The 20,522-nt window shown below is 40.8% G+C and overlaps 1 protein-coding gene across 2 annotated transcripts in view; it reads left to right on the top strand.

Annotated features, from left to right (window-relative positions):
• negr1 (neuronal growth regulator 1) overlaps positions 1-19,971 on the top strand; it is a 164,528-nt gene extending 144,557 nt beyond the window's left edge. For both annotated transcript variants that reach the window (XM_044361502.1, XM_044361503.1), the window contains one exon: positions 15,642-19,971. In XM_044361502.1, the coding sequence (XP_044217437.1) occupies positions 15,642-15,742 (101 nt within the window). In that variant the 3' untranslated portion in view covers positions 15,743-19,971. The remainder of the gene's footprint in view (positions 1-15,641) is intronic.
• Positions 19,972-20,522: the final 551 nt, after the last annotated feature.

The raw sequence follows: 20,522 nt of genomic DNA, 5'->3' as shown, positions 1-20,522 counted from the left end.
GCTTGGAGAAAAAAAATAGTTAAGAACTACTTGTGGGCACACCTGAGTTCAGTCTCACTCTTCCAATTGACCTTTAACTGCTCCTTACAACACTGGTATGAACATTCCTGTCAGTCATCAGAGATATGACTGTAATGGCTACTGATTTGCATTTCATCCAGCTTTGGCTGAAGCAGAATTCAAGCTCCTCTTAATCACAACAGCCCGGAGACAACTGTAACCGCATTTGGTCTCTACTTTGTATGCAAGATCATACTGGCAGAAATGTGATAGGAGGGCTCACTAGCGCTTTGCTTAAGTAGTGTTTTCCACACTTGGTGTTTTCCTATCTTGGTCCACAGAGAGAGATTTTTAAACAAATCCAGTTGACTTTCCACACTTGTTTCACCTTCAAAATCACTGTTATTGATCATGTGGGTCCATACGCACTGTCCTTACAGCACGGCAAAGATTTTTGTCCACTGCCTTCTCAAATGACACCCCAGACCCCTTCCCCTTTTCTTTAATTATTTCTTTACTTCTTTTGTCAGGTGTGATGTCTGGTATCTCCCCTCTGCCCTCTCAGTAAGAACCTTGTGCTTTGTGAGTCAGTGTTTCTGCACAATGTTGTTTCACTCTGGCAGACAATTATCTCTGAGAGGCCTGGACAGAGAGAGCTGCTCTTCATGACAATTTCCCCCTACCCTTAAATCAGTCCACAGTGCCCATCACCCACTAAATGGCACACACTCTTGTCTATCCCCAAAAACACACAAAACATGCACCCTAAATTATGCTCACACACACACACGTACACCTAAAGCTTTTTTCCCTCTCTTGTATTTTATGCTATTAAAAGTGTGTGGACTTAAGCACTAAAGTTCATCTAGCCCACACATTCACACACCGCTTCAATCACTGTCACGAGCCTCAGGAAAAACCTCTCAATCAGCCCAACAACAGATGACAGAATCTACAATAAACCCCCCTATTAAAAGCTGAGCATATGCATCTGCCTTTCTCTCTGTTTACCGCTCCTCAAGAGTCTTCAAAATCTTTTTATTGACAAACCACACCTTGAAGACCTTGGAGGTTTTTAAACGCGGTTAGAAAAGGTCATGACATTCAGAAATGGCATTCTCTTTGGGGAAATGGCTTGGATGTCTAGCCGTTAAATAAGGTTAGTTCTATCTGCTTGATTTCTGAGCTGTTTGGCGTCCTCTGCATCGCTAAAGAGTGTCCGACCCTCCACTAATACTGAAGGTTCTCAGTGCAAGTTGGAGTGGTGTCACCGTGTGTGATACACTCCCCCAGAGGCTAATAAAGAGTGCAGAACAGGCTCACACACACACACACACACACACACACACACACACACACTCAAATACACAAACTGTATAGGCACTTATGTTGCCGAGTATGTTCCCATTTGGTGGCAGTATGTGTGTATGGATGGATGCATTAGTGGTGGATGGCTGGGGGTTGCTGCTGACAGTTAATAGTACATTTCTTTATGCACACGCTCACGCAGGCACACACACACACATACACACACACAAACACACACACAGATAAAAACAAACCCCCCACACACGCACAAACACTTTTATGCATCCTGCACAGCTCGCTGCTATCTCAGTTCCCCCACTCTCCTCCTCAGTCCTTCTCATGCAGTGGAGGAATTGAAATGCAAGTGCTTAAGGGTAAAGCCTTGGAGGCCCCAAACAAAAACCATTAACCCTTTAGTATTCCCCTGGCCTTGCAGCTGATGAGTTATTCAAGGCTTTTGACAAGGATCCTCCCTCTTTACATTCACTAATGATGAAGAAAGGTCAATGAGCATGCTGAGAGATGCCTTTGGCAAAATAATCTCGGGACCCAATACACCAAGGCTGTATCATCCTCTGAAGTGATAAACGGCACTTTTTTATGCAAGTCCCAGCTTCCTGCTGAATTACAGTAATGTGTTTGAAACAATCAATGGGCTGAGCTACTCACAAGCCAAAGTCCTGTCACCATTGACACTGTTAATTAGCACTGAAGAATCCCAGGCGCTATTGTGTGAGAACATTTGAAAGGAAATGAGCGGATTAGACCAATTTGCTTTACATTTGTTATTCCTAATGCCATCTAACATGGGGAGATCTTAGTGATGGTGGGTGGCTCCCAGTGGGCTCCCAGCCACAGATCTGCATCCCACCATGAAACAGCAGAATATGACTGGAAAAGAACCCATGCGCCTGTCATTAAAACAGTACGAAATCCAAGCACAGGGTAAGATCAAAGAAATATTCCCTTCTTCCATGATTGTTCGTTTGCTTTGCTCTTACATGTCTGGCACTTTGTTGGATTTTAATAGTGTTTACTTTTTTTTGTTTGTATTTAACTGATTGATGTGGGTTTTGAGATGACTGGCAACCCACTTCTTTCCTCCATATCAGACCAAACCTTGATTTAGTCTGAACCAAAGCTGAGAGGGGATTGATAAACCACCCAAGAATATGTGCTGTCACCTTCTCAGCCATCAAAATAAATTCTTCATATTTACCCTGTGACTAATACAACAAACACACATCCTCACAACACTTATAATTTTTAGAGGTTGTTTAGTTTTATATGAACAACTCGAAGATGTTTTTGTTTAAAGGGTAAGTCTGGTGATGTTCTATATTTTACTTAGTGTCAATGAATCCCATGAAAAGACCTAAACCAGTTATGAATTGGTCCTACCTACTAACAAGTATTGCTTGTGTATGTAAGTCTGATATAGCTTATTCCTCTGTGCCATAGACCTCCATTGGTATCCAAAAGGTATTCAAAACACATCAGTGAGCCACACTGTGGCAGTGGGTGACATGTTCCTTCATTACAATGAACATGTGAACTGTAGTTCATTTTGAGTCAACCCCTCATACACCATCCTGCTGCTGTAAGTACTCACCAAGTACCCTCCAAACCTCGTTAGCACCACTAACGAGCCCCACTAACTCAGCAATAAACACATTTAATTTCCTGTAAGTTCTTTGCAGTAAAAGCCTTCTGTTAATTTGTGAGTGGAAAGCTTTTAACATGAAGAAGCAGCAGCAGGAGATGTTTTCATCAGCAGTAACTTAACACAGCTCCAAAGGCTGAAAGGGATCAGGAAACAGTAAAATAAGGCTGATACCTAAAAGTACAGGTGCACGTGTGTTGGTAAACTAGGAGGGATTTTTCAAAAGGCTCATGAGGAATCAATCAGTATTTATATTTATCAATATTTATTTGAATTCACAGCACAACCCGCTCTCAAGGTACCGAAATTTGGCACCAATGGATCTAACGTGAATAGTTACTCGGTAGTACCGATGTGATCAGGGCGGTACCCTTAAAAGTAGAGTTCGGTACCCAACCCTACACTCAAAATCCCAAAAGCTGAAAATAGTCCCCAACAAATGCACTTTTTACTCCTGTTTGAATAATGTTTGCTAAAATCTACAGTGCCCAGCTGTTTGAATAAAAATATTTAGCCTTTTTTTAAAATGAACAAATATTTCCATACCATTCTACAGCAGTAATGAATGGCCTTATGGCTGAGTGCCTCAGGCAGGACTGACTCAGGAAGTAGTTGTTGGTTTTGGTCTTTTCATGGGATTTGTTGACAGTAATGATAATATAGAATATCACCTGCCATATCCTTTCTGTCTGGATATTTCATGCTAAGCTAAAGAGAACTGAGATCTGACGACTTCTGGACTTCTGGAGGTGTTGTATGCAGTACTGCAGGTTGACTAATTGAGTTTTCAGGGTGACAAATTATTCAATTACAGTGTACATGTAGCTGAACGCTGTTGGACCGAAGCTTGTTGTCATGAATCATACAAAGAGAGAGAGTTGGAATTGGTGGTTATTTGTTACCAGACACAATCTGTAGTCGAACTCTTGCAGCATGTCTGCAATTAAATCTGAAAAAGTTTTTTTTTTTTAAGAGTTAGTGTAATTGTGTTATTGTTTTGACACCTTATTCTTATCTTGTGTTTATTGCTTGGATGGGATAACATCCTTTCTTGGAAATAGTGCTTTAACAATACAAGTAGTCTTGATGGAAAGGTGCAGATCCAATTAATCTTGGTTCACTCTTTTCCTAACACATTATACAGGGCGAAATATTGATAGAGGAATTCAGTAATTGGATTCTGGCTCTTAATAACCAATGAAACAGGATTTGCTAAATTGTTAGTGGAACTTTGATCATTATTTTCTAGACAGATGGCATTAGCCCCTTTCATATAGCTATTGTATGAACCTTTATATTCTGCCATATAAGGCCTGTAATGAACGCAATATAATTGAAGTGACATTTCCCAGGCTCACATTCACTGTCATCAGAGCAGTGAGTCAACTTGATGATGAATACTGTATGTAAATGTGAATCCATCTGCTGTGTTTTCAGGCTACAAAGGGAGAAGTGTGTGTTTTACCAGACGTATTGATATTTACTGCTCCTGGTACCCAACTGAGTTGAACCAAGGGTCAATCCACCAGTCCAATTTGTCGGTAAACGCAGACTCATTCCCCTCAGTGATCCCAGTCAATAATGTTTGACCTCATGTGAAAAACAAGAACACAAAGGCAGAGAGTGTGGCACTCACTCACAGACTTGGGAGTTGCAGTCACCAAGTGCAGTCCCACATCAAAGGGAAAGACCATGTGTCACCATCATCGGTTATGGTATTTATGCAACCATGAAAGTTGCACATCGATAGTGTCAGTGTGGCAGAGAGGATAAGCCTACAGAGGAAAGGCTAAAGTGGATTTGGAGATGGGGGTGTATGTGGAGGAGTAGATAAGACTTAAGGTCTTTTTTAAGGATCTGACACGTTTCAGTGCGAGGTGATATTGTCTGTCATTTCTTCATACAAGCAAAACCTCCAGTAGTGTTCCACAGTTATTATCATTGTATACACGTCACACAACTCAGCACTTCCAAACAATCGTCTAAACCCTTGAACACACTCAGAGCAAATTTGACATGCTTGGCTCATATGCTTAACTTTTAAATTAACCCATTGTTTTTATTTGCCAGCTGTGCATTGGCAACATTTGTGATGATTTGATGTGGTGTATCAAAGCACCTTGACACATCTTTTTTTTCTGAAGCAGATTAGGGCTGCAGCTAATGATTATTCTTATTATCAATTTATCTGCTGATTATTTTCTGGATGTATTGTTTTGTATATAAAATGTAAGAAAATAGTCAAAATTTCCGTTATAATTCCCCAGAGTCAAAGGTGGCATTCAGTCCACAGTCTGAAACCTAAAAATATTCAGTTTACTATCATGTATGACAAAGAAAAGCATTGAGTCAACACATTTACTGAAACTAGCACATTTTTGGAATTTTTGTTTTAAAAAGTCAAAACAATTATTAAATAATCAAAATATTTGCCAATTAATTTTCTAGTTGTAATTAGGTATTTGTACTTAGTAGTATTTTCATTTTATGCTATGCCACGTTCACGCTCTGCAACATTTCAGAGGAAATCAGAGAACATCCAGCAGATACAGAGCAGCATTAGCATTCATTTGGAGTTATGTTTCTGGCCACCTGATGAAAGTAAGTCCTTGTAGCTCTGGTTTGGTCTCCTCCAACTCTTGAAGGAAATATCTGGCTCTTTAAATGCTCCACTATCTTCACCAGCTACTTTGCCTATCGTTTGGTGCTGGGCAGACAGGGTGTTTCTCAGAACTTTTTCTGCATGAGAGCAGTGAGTGTGAACCAAAACAGTAAAGTTGCGGGCCAGACAACCAAACAAAGAGCTTAAAGACATGATAAACACTCTGTAGAGCTGAGAGGAACTGCACAGTCGGGTAATAATTATCTGTGGATTCATCACTACAAGCAACCCCTTTCACGTACCACTACTCATGTGATCCATTAATATAAAGACACTGAAAATGGGCACTTTAAGTTAATTTTTCTGATAATACCTTAATGCCTTTACTGTTATTGAATGAAGGACTTTTACTTCTTTCAGTGGAGTATTCATAAAGTACAGGATAGTATTGACACTTTTAGGCAACTAGCTGCTGAGTATGTACACTATATTTCTTTATTTCTTCTGTCTGTGTTATTTGTAGAAATGTATAAAGGAGGCCTACCTGTCATAATGAAATTCAAAACTCTGAACTGGAGGTGAACATGTTTCCTTCCTCCCGTCTGCAGTGAGCTCACGGAAATGAGGATAGAAGAGCATTAAAGTGACACACATCAAATTCACTCCTAATTTCTGCCTTAAATACACTCCCCATATTAACAGCATCTGACATTTGTGACTTAGTTTTTAGCCTTTCTAGTGCAGCCCATCTCCAGGCCAACAGACGGAGGCTATTAAGAATTAATTAACAGCACCACAATTAGTTTTCTAGTTTCAGTATAAAAGGGATTCATTCTCATTCCAGGCTGCAATCTCCCAAAGCTACATGTGTCAAGAGGGTCGTGTAAGTAGTGTTAGTGTGTCGTTTTGTGTGTTTTATTTTTTTTCATTGTCCACCAAGCTGATGTAGACATTGTGTCAGGAGTTGCTGGAAGGTTGTGGAAGTTCATATCCAGTTCTGAGACCTTGAACTGTTGAACCACTTAACATATCTCTCAGTATGTGAATTAGAGAGGAAGGTATTCACACTCTCTCACTCTCGCATACATCCAGAGTGAGTTTAGTAGTGTGTATATACGAGAGGCGGTGCTTGTACTGTATAAAATATCCATCTGAATCAATGGTGCCCACTTCAGGACACTAGAGTTTTTATCTGAACCTCCCAAAGGCAGTCAGCAACAAGGTGCAAAGTAGAGACTGGAGTGCATTCACTGCCTCAGGTTCTGTCTTGGTGTAATAAAGGAATATTTCATGTGTGAAACTCACACAGCCTATGGGCGTACACTATCTAAAGCAGACTTCGAGCTAGCAATAATTAATGTAAACATATGGCGTGTGCCTCCATTGAATTGTGACTCTACTCCATGCAGCCTCAAGTCTTATGCAGTGCCTCAGCTAGAAATAATCCACTGCACATGCTAATCACTTGGCAATTGATTTGGCCCTTTTTGGTCCAACAATTCCTGTAAACCACCGAATTGATCTGAGAGAAATCAATTAACAGCTCAGGGTAGGTAAATATGAACAAAAAATATGGATTGCTCTGCATACAGTATGACCATCTGAGCAAATTCTGGCAGCAGCTCGTGTGCTTGTGCAGAGATGCTCAGCATGAGCAAATTCCAGTCAGGTTCAAGTAGCCCCAGGTGAACTGTGATAACCAGACAGTCTGCAGTGATAAAGTTATCTTATACCCATCAAGAAGAAAATGCACTTAACCCTCTACATTCAGGCCTGCTGTGTTATCAGCACTATAATGGAAATTGATAAAAGAGATCTGTCTTATCATAATCCTACATACATAACAGCGGGGGATTGCTATTTTGGGAGTCTACGGGCGAAGGAGAAGGGGCGAAAAAGGAGAGGGCAGAAAGAGAGCGTTGCCTCCTGGATGGAGATCAGATGCTATCGGGGTGTATTGATGGAGCAGCTCGTGGAGATGCAAGTAGCATCGGCTCGTCCTAAGACATTCCTCATAACTGGCCAGATTGTCACTGTCATCGCGGGGGTGCAGGAGCCGAGCAGCAGCTGACTCAGCGAAATCCTTGGGCCTGCAGCAGGACTCGTACAGAAATAAAACCCTGATAAGCATTAAAAAAGTGAGGGTGAGACAGGGGGCATGGGGAATTATTAGAGAGAGTGGGAGTGAGAGACTCAAATATGAGAGGGAGATTATTGGAGAGACGGAGTGAGGAAGAGAGAGAGAGGAGGGGAAACTGAGGCTGCACGAACATGATACATGCTGACGCCATTTGTTTGTGTCCCTGTGCATTTTATTAAGCCTCTAACATTAAACAGATTTAGGGGAAACAGTCAAAGTCATGAAGTAATTATGCTTTTGGAAATGCTGTGATTAAAAACACTCCTTTAATTATCAATTCACACTGTATTGCCTTTTTTTTGGAGGGGGGGGGGGGGTTGTTATTCCCAGAACATGCTGATGTGGATTTACCCTCTAGATTTAGGAAAAAAACAAAGCTACACAGAAAAATTCATAAAACATTTTAAAAATGGAGATTTATCCATCAGGCGTGCATATAAAGTACGTAATTTGCAAGCCCACTGATTTCCTGCATAAAGCATGTCCTTGAATTGATAGGTGCAATAAACATGTGTGTAGGTCACTCTGAATTGTGGATTCTCTGGAATGCCAGACTCATAACTTGACTATTCAATTCAAATGAAAGGTATATAGATGCGCATTCTGTTCAAGGAGGAGGAGGGAAGAGAGGCCGTAAGAGAGAGAGAGGTAAATCAATAATGAAAAGGAACAGTATCTGTACAGAGAACGCAGGAAATGTCTTCTCTGTCGGGATTCCTTCCTCAAGCTCAAACTGTGCTGAGGGTTCTCTTATGTGTCCAGATACCCCACAGAGGCGTTGATTAAGTCAAGCTGAAGGCCAAAGTCTCCCGGCAATTGAGAGCCCCCAGCTCACTCAGTAAGCTATCAGGTGACCCGTCTCTCCCGCTCATTCACTCTCCAGTCAGATACTGATGCTGAGAGGAGCTATTAGAGCCTGGGCTCCAACCCCAAAAAGCATTCTGCTGGGTGTTGATAAGCAGCAGGTACCAGGATGTGGCGGGAGGCAGGGAGGGAGGAAGAGGTGGGGTGAGTGTACGGCAGCAATGGGAGGCGGGGGACGGTAAATGATCTCTGAAGGCCATCTTATTAATGGAGGCTTTTCATTACTAGCACTAATGCAAATGATTGGTGGGGCTAATGAGCTTGAAGGTCCGCGCGAACGAGGGCTCCGAGGAACAGCGGTGTGTGGTGATCATAGCGGGAGACGAAGGTGATGAGTCTTGAACATCATATCTGGCCATGATGAACATTTAGCTTGTACTAGAACAGGAGGAATAGAGAGAGGAATGGATGAATGAGCTGATGGGTCGGTGAGTCAATTGTGCACCAACTCAATATGGCAGGCTGCTACAGGCAAGAGGGTACAAGATGAATTGTGGAGGGGACGAGTGTATTTCACTGTCAGTGGATTGAAGTGAGGTAAAGCATGGAAAATGTCTTGATCGCCTTCTATAAAGTGCTTGCACGCTCTAGGTTTGTAAGCACTTAGGAGACGATGAAGCGCGACACATTTCTTTGAAGGCGCGGCATCCCCTCATCAAATGTCATGAGCAGTGCATGATATTCCATTTATACTCTTTACCGAACACCAGAACACTGGCCCATTATTAAAAAGACAAACTGCCTTTAGTGTTTGCTGTAGTGTGTTAAAGACACCCTTGGTGGCTGCTGTGAACCTTGCATGTAGAGGGATTTAGACCGATTTACAGCATGGTGTGTACAGGATCAGTTCTGGCTCAGGAGTGTCTCATGTGGGCTCTCTCAGGGGAGCGGCGGGGGGAGGACCAGAGGCCACTGATTGATGGTCAAGGACACTGAACCCCTCCCCCACACCCCTTGCTCAGAAGAGCCCATCTCTGAAGCCGTGTCCTCGGGGGGATTGGGATGCTGCCTGGCTGGCTGCCGTCTGTGCGCCACTCGTGACAGCTCGCCTGGAGGATATGAGCAACTCAGGGGATGAATCATTCGCTAATCGACAAATGAATGAATTGGAGATTTAATCCAGTACAAAAACATGGGAGATTTTTTTTTTCTATTCTGCATTGTGGAACATGTATGAAGCTCAAGGGGACCGAACACAGGATTGAGGACTTTTGAATGAAGCACATGTTTTCACAAAGCTTACAATCCCAGTCTATGTGATCGTTAAAGCGCTGAAAAGAGGAAGGGAAAGGAGCACGCACAATTACTTAATGAATGATGATGTTCCAGTGAATTACAGTGCAGTGCATAACACTCGAGATGGTACTCAACACAAACCCCGCATTGAGTGTCACTGTTGCATATTTCAGTATGATTCATTATCTGTGTCAACAGTGACTGAGGTTCAGGGCCTTAGCATTTGTTGTGCATATGATGTGTGGGTGACAAAACTGCTGTCGATAGAGATTCGGGGAGGGATAAGGGGGAGGGAAGAAGGACGACAGAGGGAGAGCCTGGCTCATACTCCCAGCACACTATTTAAAGCTGATGGCTCCCGTCCAGAATCACAGGAGAGAAGCACGGATTGTTATTTTCATATGACTTTGGCTAGTGCTGGGGAGGCTTTAGTTTTTCATTTCAATTCTGTTGCAAACCAGTAATTGAAGCGTATCGCTTTCATCTCCACTTATCTCCTCTGCTCTTCTCCCTTTGGAGCGCTGCTTGTCTTCGTAGCGTTTGCGCATCTTGACACTGTTGGTTTCTCTATGATATATTGTATGGGATTCTGGTACTTCATTGTAGCTCGCTGCTGATGTACATGGCAATTAAATTCAAACCCCAAAGAGGTAGAACTCAGTCAGAGCCCCCCTCCCTCCCTCTCTCTCTCTCTCTCTCCTGTCCGCTGCTGCTCGCACCCCCTTTCAATCACTGTCTTTTTTTGCAGCTCGCTCTTCCTTTGATTCCCGCTTCTTCTCCCCGTATCTGCCTTTTCCTTTTCACTCGCTTTCTGTCTGTCTCTTCCCCCTTCTATTCCCTTCATGTTAATAAGCAGAGTAATGGTGTTGCAGGCAGTTCCTGGTTGGGGAGTTAATTAAAATGGCAAGTTACAACCCACACAGTCAAAACAATGGAGGCCCCTGCTTTTCGCAGTGACACAGGGAGATATTAAACAAGCCCAAAATCAAACACCGCGAGGAGGCAGGAACCCAGTAACACTGCCGATCCCCCAACCTCACTTAACACTTCCGTCCTGAAATACTGATGGGTTTATTGTTACTCTCTCCGGCCCAGTCAACATTAGTCAGAGCAGAGATCCAGTAATTACCTACTGCACTCCCTGAACTGCTGCATGAAAAGCAATTGTGTACAAGATATTAATGTGATGATTACTGCAGCATTTTACTGAGCCAGAAACGACACTGACACTGATCAGATGAGAAACTGAAGAAGGGGAATAGTGACATCTGCCTATTCCCCACCCTCCACCACCACCACCACCACCACCACACACACACAAACACACACCCCAAATGATTTTGCTAGCGCGGCTAGCACAATGCAGAGCGCTCAGGCTCTGACAACAGTGGGCCGGCTGAGCAGGACAGGAGCAGTTGCTATGGTTACCATTTCTCGGCTCGCTCTCACAGCCCAGGAAAACTGTGTCATTATCCTGTACTTTGGATAGGAGAAGAGAGAGAGACACAGAGAGAGAGAGAGAGAGAGAGAGAGAGAGGAGGGATACAAAGAGAGAGAGTGAGGTAGAAAGGGGAGACAAAGATAGAAAGACGAGGGGGGCTGCAGTTCACACAGGCCAGCCATGCATCTAACACACACATCATCAAAATTTGCACCCATTTCTGCTCCTCTCTCTCCCTTTTTTTCCCCCCTTTCCGTCTGTCAGCAGTGCTATAGTTTTCACTCTAATAGGTAAACAACTTCAGTGCCGACAAATAATGCTTGAAAATATCAGGTAAAAGCAGTGCTGTCAGGTGATAATGGGATGTGTGTCCTTTTTTTTTTCTCTCTTTCTCTCTCTGCCTGGCATCTCCTGTGAAAATTGTCACCAACAAGCTATTATGTTGGTAAAAAAAAAGATCAATCTCTGCATCATTGTATTTATTTTAACACACCGACAGCCATATGCCACTCCAATGACAACCAACCTAGATTCTTATTGAATAAATAGTCCACAATAATAACAGCACAGTGGGATAATGATCCTCCTCTGCAAAAAAATGTGCAACAACAAGCCGCTTCTAACCTCAGAAATACACAAAGCAAAAGGATTTATATGTTCATGAGCGCGCGTGTGTGTGTGCAGTATGTGTTTGTGCTTACGTTGTTGTTCACTTTGCTTGTGCTCAACTGTGTTTGTGCATCGTTAGGTCCACATCAGGTTGGTATTCCAGAAAGCAGGTTCAACAAATTCTGAGTCTAACACTGAACTCTGAGTCGATGACGGGAAACTCTGAGTTTGTTGATCTGAGTTCACTGTGAGTTAAGCACACACGTGGTGAATGAAAAAAGACGTTATCGATGGAGCTCTGATACTACGATTCACCATGGCAACAGGTAAATAAAAGGCGGACGGTGCACATTTATCTTTAAAAATAAGAGCCCGAGTCAGAGCAGGGAAAAGTGTCAGTAAGTTAACACAATGAAGTTATATTCAGTGTTGTCCATTAATTCATCATTTATCGAATCTCAGAATCCATCAGCTATCTGATGATGATTTAGCCTCTCAGGGGCAACGGCCAATATTTCGGGCCAGCAGATATCCAGGACACTTCCTCTTCCATGTGCTGGTCTTTGTTTACAGTCCAATTAGCAACTTGAGACAGTCCAGATGACATTTTGGCTAATCTCTATAAACAGATATCTGCATATGAATGCAGATAAATTTAATAAAAAGCTAATGAAAAGCTAAATCATCATCAGACGATAGCTGATGGGTTCCGAGATTGCATTTCAGCCAGTGCGTTCTGCCTGTTTTGCTCTCCACCCTGGACTTTTTACCTGCATGCAACCAAAGCCTGCTCAAACGTGATTGGTCAATACTACTTAGACTACAAATGGAAACCAGAACACCTCCGGTACCAAAATCTTGTCCTGTTGCCTACAGATTCTTCATTCAAATGCAGATTTCTGTTCATAGAGATTATCCTTTCCCAGACTTAATTTCCTTAATGATGATAAAGTGGAATCTGACTTTATCAGGCTGTAGCTACATAAAAATGAAAAATACAGTTGAAGATTTAACGAATATATAGATCAAAGACATGACCGTAAGCTCACAGTCTGATCCAGTAATAATGTGTTTGGTGATTTGCACTTGAAAAGGCATCAAGGTTAAAATACAGTAGAGTTTACATTTTTAGACATTTTTGGTTCAACAGCATTCAGTGACTTTATTTCAGCTACTAAAACCTCACTTTCAATCTGCAGCCACACCACGATCCTGCTCACTCAGAAATATTAACATATAATCTCCAATATTATAGGAATTATGTTCCATCGGTGCGACCAATCACATCATGAGTGATGGAGATAATTATTCATTGATCCTATGTGTCTTAAGCTTCATACTGATTCTGTAAATTTAACCTGAGATTACACTTCATATGCAATAACATTTCAGTGCAGGAGCTGCTCTAACAAACTGGCAGCTGTCTTGTTTGCACAGAGTCACAGAGTTGTGACAGAAGGACATGCAGAGGTTTTATTCTGATGTGAGACTGAATTCACGCTGTGTAATATCTAAATGTGAGAGCAAAAAACGCTGTTCAAAGAAATAACTGATACTGCATAAAAGAAGTAACTTTAGATAGTCCTTGAGTAGCAAACTGATATCCAACCAGGATTTTGATTCTGACAGACAGTAAACCACCGATAATTGACACGAGCTTTGATACGGACTGAATGAATGCGGAAAATGAAAGCGCGTCTGGCTCTGTGAGAAGGAGGAGACACAGAGAAACTCAGGGTCCGTTAAGAAAACCTGCCAGCGAGCAGGTTAGCTTCACAGAGTCAGTTACCATGGTAACTGACCCCAAGTTTAAGTTACATCTCTTTGTGGAACTGAAAACCCAGAGTTTCCCTCATCTCAGGGTTAACAAACTCAGAGTTTTCACTAAACCTGTTTCTGGAATACCACCCCGAGGAGTTACATTGTGAACTAATTACATGGCCGTGTAAATAGAGGCACCCTGCTGATATGGGCTGTGCACCACATGATTTCCCCTGGTGGAGCAGAGCCTGTTTGCACTGCCTTGCTGCGCTGTGCTGTGTGTGTGTGTGTGTGTTTGTGTTTGTGTGTTTGTGTGTGTGCGAGTAGGCATTCAGGCATGTGACCTGTACATGCAGGTATGTATGTGTGTGTGTGTGTGTGTGTGTGCTGAGGGAGAGCATGTTTTGTAACCTGTGAGCTGTGCTTTATTGAGCTACAAGCTAAAAGAGTGTGTCTGTGTTGAGGAGGCAGAGTAGCCCCCCTCCAAATGAAAGGCTGCCCTCTCCCTCTCCGCCTGCCTCACGCAGCTCTCCAGAGAGCTCTGTTCATATTACTGTGGCTGTCTGCTGGTCAGAGAAACACAAACAGCACAAAACAAAGCAGGCTTCGATGAGAAAGTGAAGAAAAGACCTTGTGTAGCCCCTCATCTGTTCTCCTCTCTCTCCACTGATAGCTTTTTTTTCTACGACTAATATGAAAGGTGGGAAAGGGGAATAAGTATTTTAACAGCCAACTAGAAAAGGTTAAAAAACATATAGTATTTTAAAATATTACAGAATCAGTGGTGAAAAATAACTTAGTACATTTACTCAAGTACTGTATTTCAGTTTAATTTTGAGGTTCTTGAACTTCACTTTTTCATTTGTATTATATGTTTAATATAATTACATTTATTTAACAGGTGTAATTAAATAACTAGTTACTTTTTAGATTATGATTTTACACAAATTCCTCGACCAGCTACAACAGTAAAATGCTTCTTATACTTCAAATGTAGTACTTTAAAGTCCCCGTCCTCTCAAAAATGTATTTTTCTTGTTGCTCCTTCAGTTAGATGTTTGAGCTTCATGTTGAATGATGTGTTTGACACTAGAAGGCTGTTTTGAGATTTATCTGCTGAAAGTGGAAAGTTTCTCAATTTAAATCTTGAGTTTAAGGCGCGTACCTACCAGCAGGATTTGTGACGTCACAACTAGTTAAAAGCCAATCATGATCCAGTAATATTATCCAATATTTGTAGTTGACATTGTGGGTGTATGTGATGTGCTGTTGTGTTTAGCTTTGTATTCTGTATAATGAGTCCTGTGTGTTTTTTGCTTTGTGCTGTTATATGTTTTATTTGTAAGGGACTGCAGATTAAAATGAGCTGTAAAGCTAACTCTGGTGCAGTGTATCAAATGTTAACATTTATGTTTAAAACTGTACATTGTCCTTATAAATACAATACAATTTTTTCATGCAACTTACACAAGTGTGATGTGGAAACACAGCGCACATACACTCAGAGTGAAGTGAAGTAGGAGCTGCTTGTATCCAGCAGTTCAACTATTGAAATTAACAATATTTGTGTAACATTTCCAATTAAAAAAAGCATAAATAAAAGAGGATAAAATTAAATTATAAAATATGAAAAATGGAAAATATGAAAGTAGAAAAACCATTTCAGACACAAATTATTATTCAAAGCAGAATATTTTTATACATCATAAAATATGTTTCCTGAAAATACTTCTGTACTTTTACTTGACAAGGAGTTGTTTTTTTTTACATTGTAGTATTAGTAGTTTTACTTACTGTAAGTAAGGATCTCAATACTTCCACCACTGTTCAGAATATTGCACCAAGTGTTGTGAAGTATGAGTTTCTGGGATCAGCGGCAGCGCTACAGTAATTGGAGTTTTTACATTCTCATTTGGAAGCACCATACCAAGCTAACTGCGAGTTTGAAAGTGGAGGATGCGGCGGAGTGAAAGTGCAATCACAACTAATCAGAGCTTCTCTTGTTTCCTGCCCACAGCACCCAACACTGCACCCTATGGGAGCACAGGAAGTGCGCACGTCCCGCTGGCCTGCCGATACCTGGTCCTGGCTCTCTCCTCCTTCATCAGCGTGTACTAGCAGAGGCCAGCGCGGACACAATGACTGTCGAGAGCATTTATGAATCCTTTTTGACATTGCTGATGGCTGGGATCCAATCTGGTACAGTTTGTTGAAAAGCTGTGAGGGGAAAATAATCAGCGTTATTTTGTGTGGGGATTTTTTTTTTTTTCTTTCTTAATTTGCGTTCTGGTGAAATTTCTGTCATGTAAATACTATGATGTTTTTTAATTATTATTTGTTCTCTCTTCAGTTTTTTTTCTTTTCTGATTGATCGATCACCTTGTGAATCAGTGCTCACCCCCCCCCCCCTCCACCCCCCACTTCCCGCTCCGCCTCCAATCATATCAAAATTCCCCCCGCCCCAAACCTCCCAAATTACTTTTCAAGCCTCTTTCTCTGGGAGGTGACGGCGCAAAACTGACATTTTCATCCGTTTTTGTACATGGCTAAAAATAAGCAATTGTGCCAAGTCTCTCAGTACACAGAATTACCATACCAATGTTGTATTGAATGTATTATGGGTTGTTGAACAAAGGAAAGACATTTAGATTCCTAACAATACAAAATTTGATTATGAAGTGTGCTTAAAAAATACAGAAAAAAAAAAGAAAAAGAAAAAAACAAAAAAGGCAGGGTGTTTTTTCAGGACCTGTATTGTCATGATTACTCAGTAGATGGATGAACAGTGTTGAAGGTGTGCTTTGTTGTATTCTGAAATGGGTCCTTCAGTAACTATGCCTGCCTAACAGCTTTGATCAGGCAGACGTCAAAGTAGCAAAGTATACTGTATTGTATCTTTATATTTTAATATAGTGTAGGCTTTTGTTTTAAAGTGGGACCAGCTTTTCTCATTCGACCAAAAACATTAACACGGTTCATGAGTTTGTACAGTTATGAAGGGAGGAACATCGCTGCCCTGTGTTTACATATTTTCTTGAAAATATAAATATTACAGTATATCCTCCATATTTTGTTTTCAGTGAGTCACATACGTGAATGTCACAACAAACTGTTGCAGTATTGAGAAGAAAAAGCAGAGCCCAAGTTAAACTGATTGCTTTTCTCTTTGAAAACGTGCCACCTCCACTAGGCGTCTGAGCGGGGCATTTTGTCTCTGAACTCACTGTTAACCTACTGATCATCTTCTGGACAAAAACACACAGCTGCATACTGTCGGTCGCTTGAAGTTCTTAGCTTCAGCTTTTGGCATGACGCTTAGATTCTGCAGCACTGCATTTGTCCGTCTCCGTTTTCTTTTACAGATTATTCACTACTTAAATATATTACAGTCTACAGTTAATGGACATCATTGTACCAATTAACAAATGATGGAAATATAGAGAGAAAAAAGGCTATGTCGCTTACGATTCTTGGCAAAATATGACAGTGTAAGGCAGATATTTCAATAGATCATGTTAGTGGTTAAGTACATGATCTCTACAGAAGTATTTTGTCGAAAACGGCTTTCTTTCCAATCCGCATCCTTCACATATTAATTATAATTATTATCAAAGATACATAAACAGCTGATCAGTGTCCGCAGGGCCAATGAAAGTCCAACAGAGTTCAAACTTAATTAAATGATGCAGTTTGCGGCTTTTTTATTCACTGAAATCAACCATATCAAGACGCGAAGCAGCGTTATGGTAAGGGTTTACTTTTTGACGAGACTGTCAGCATGGCATATTCATCCTCAAGTATCTTCAATCCATGGTGTAAACAGAGTTACTGCAATGCCTTAATAGTACCATAGACATTAAATTAACCTCCTTCTAAAGAAGGACACTTCCAGAAGCTCTCCCAGATGTGGAGCTCCATAAAATATGACCACATTTGTTTGACTGATTATTGAATGTTCATAAACCATTTGCTGACTGATCTTTCGAATTAGGCATTATTATTCAGTGAAAACAAAATTCCTCAACTTATGGCTCTCACAGGTATTTTCAAATAAGCCAGTCGCAACTGATAAAAATGCAGTATTTGTCATACAGGTTAACATGTTTGCAAGTCTTGTTTGGATTTGGATTGTGTTCTGTTTCGCCCCGCGATCAAGGAGTTCACACAGTATTTTCACATGAACTTGTAACTGCAAACCTATAGAGAAATAGCCATCGCAGTTAAAAGACTTAAAGCACAAACACTGTTATTACTTTTATGTTTTGTGGTGATTTTGTTTTGAGGTCTGCTGAACTTTTTTTTTTTTTTCTTGGAATTGTTATCAGCTTGTTTTACAAATTATGAAAATACTGCACCATATGATCTTGTTTAAATGTTAAGGTATAATGAAAATGGGTCAGAAATATATTTATTCTCTTCCTTTATGAAAACAATGTATAAAAAAATACATTTGAAACATGTAAAACTGGTTATGTGACATTTATTTGAATGAGGCACAGTATGGCATAGTTTATAATGTTGTCAGGTTCATTTAGATGCCATACCTGTCGTTGATTTTTTGTCGAGACGAGTACATTAAAAAGAACAATGTTTGCAATCAAATAACCTACTTTTTGAAACAGAGAGGGTGTGAACCAATATAACAGTATTATAGAACAGAATCAATGTGTGTATATTTGGAGAAAATAGGATACCGTTTGATCTTTAGAGCCAGTGTGTAGTCATAGTTTTCACACACTTGCGTGTTTGACGATGTGCAGAGAGTATGGTTGTGCTGCATGTCAAAGTTAACCTGTGTTTTTTGAGGTGGCCATTTTACAGATATTCAAACTTTTTAATGAATGGAACCAGTTTTTTCCAAACGTTTTCGTTCTCGACCTGGTCTAAAAATACATACCTCCTACAGATCACCAGGCTATGTTTGTTTGTGATTTATTTGAATCAACTTTGCTGATAAACTAAAAACAACTGCTGTTCAGAGTCATAATGATTATTGTGGCACATTGGTGACAGTCTGGAGTTATGTTGGTTGCTTGTCCGAGCAGTTAAGACCATGCTAGTATTTCCATATGAAATGTACTGGATGTTAATTCTTTTGAATAATGGTATTAACAAGTCCCTTTTATCAAATCACTATTATTTGCAATAAAAGTCTTCATGTTACAATACTTAAACTCATATCTGAGTTAATGATTCAAAGGGGTCATTATCACTCTCCAGGTTGAGGAACATATCGCTTGTGTTTGTACAGTGTAACTCGGGGTTATTGAGTCATCTTAATTGTGCAGTATCATGCATACTTGATCCCCTCCCCTCTGCCCCCAAACACTGTATAAATCCTCCTGAGCCCAGATGGCCAGATGCCACAGTACACAGGATTAACCAACATTTGCACTGCATAGTCATGATTGACTGGAGTGTGTTGCTCAGTATATCTGTTCTCAATGTATTACAAACGTAAAACACTGTTCATTCCCTCCCATGATGAATTTGGAGTAGATTATAATGTACTTTTTCAGGGGCAGGGCTTTCTAGTATCCTATGAACTGAATACAGTCTTGGCTAAAACATCCACGGTTGTGACCTACCTCGCGAAAAGTTCAATTGGAAAAAGTCGTGTTGATGTAGGAGCTGAACAGAGGCCACGCCACCCACCCGCAGAGATCGCTGCCTCACCTCAAAGCTCCCAGCTGACACCGGAGGAAAAAAAAAATCTCTCCGCTTTTAAATATAAGATAAGAGGATATTAAATATTCAAGTGTGTGGGTATTATAGCCCACAGTTCCCACCCTGAATTTTTAAATCGCCCATTTCAAAGCATCCTCCTGCACTCAGCCGACGTATCAGAATCACACTGTTCAGTTTTGAATGCATTTAGTTTGGATTTGTTGCATTATGAAACAACAGCTGTTTAAAATGAGTCTCAGATGGGAACAAGTACTGTACTGAGTGCCTTCAAAGTATTTTGTCAATCAGCTGAATAACATTATTTAGAGCAGTGTTACTACAAGCCAAGCTGAAGCTCCTGTTAGCAGTGTAAAGTATAAAATAATTACTCACTTAACAGTTTTAATTACATCGGCTATTTATAAAAATACACCCAACCATCTCGGGATGGATGCAAACAGCACTCCTCATAGGTTGCAGACATCATGTAATTACATGTACTGTGTATTTGTACTTGTTTGAAAGTGGTTTCATGCGGCATAATTAAGTTATTCTGATACATGTAACCCCGAAAATAGCATAGAGAACAAGTAAAAAATTGAATTAAACGCAGTTAATTGTCTTCATAATTCAAATATAATGAGTGAATAGTTAGATTTCAGTGTACTAATGTGTATTTATCTTCCAGGGAAAAAGAAGCAGGGTTCAAATCGTTCTTAATCATCTTCATACTGGATATTATCAGGTCGAACTTTATACACACAAACTGCAGTTTCCTGTCTGTTTTCACCTCTTTAGAGTCTGAGACGGACACTTTTATTACTCTTTCCTGTGATTGACATACTGTATCTGACACTGGCTAGAATTTTCCTGCTGCTGTAAAAAAAAAAGTTAAAAAAAATAAAAAGCTGCTTGGAAAAAAAACTGAGAACAACCAGCAAGAATTATTTTTGCAGATGATGTGTGACTCAGGATGTCACCGTAGGAAACATCATAACAAACTCAGACAGTGTTGTGACAGTGTTGCTGCACCAATAGGAGCACATATACTGTGGAGCCAGTGAGAGCTGATGTAGAGAAGCGAGGCAACATGTTGCAAGTGGCATTTACAAATTTTAAAAAGACAAACCTGCATAAACACTGACAATGAGTCATTTTGTATTGCGACTAATACAAATATTCAACCTCGAGCGCATGTTTTCAGCAAATAATGCTCTACAGCGGATTGTGA

Source organism: Thunnus albacares, chromosome 9 (assembly GCF_914725855.1).
Source record: "Thunnus albacares chromosome 9, fThuAlb1.1, whole genome shotgun sequence".
Lineage (NCBI taxonomy): Eukaryota > Metazoa > Chordata > Actinopteri > Scombriformes > Scombridae > Thunnus > Thunnus albacares.
This window is presented reverse-complemented; position numbering and strand designations above follow the sequence as displayed.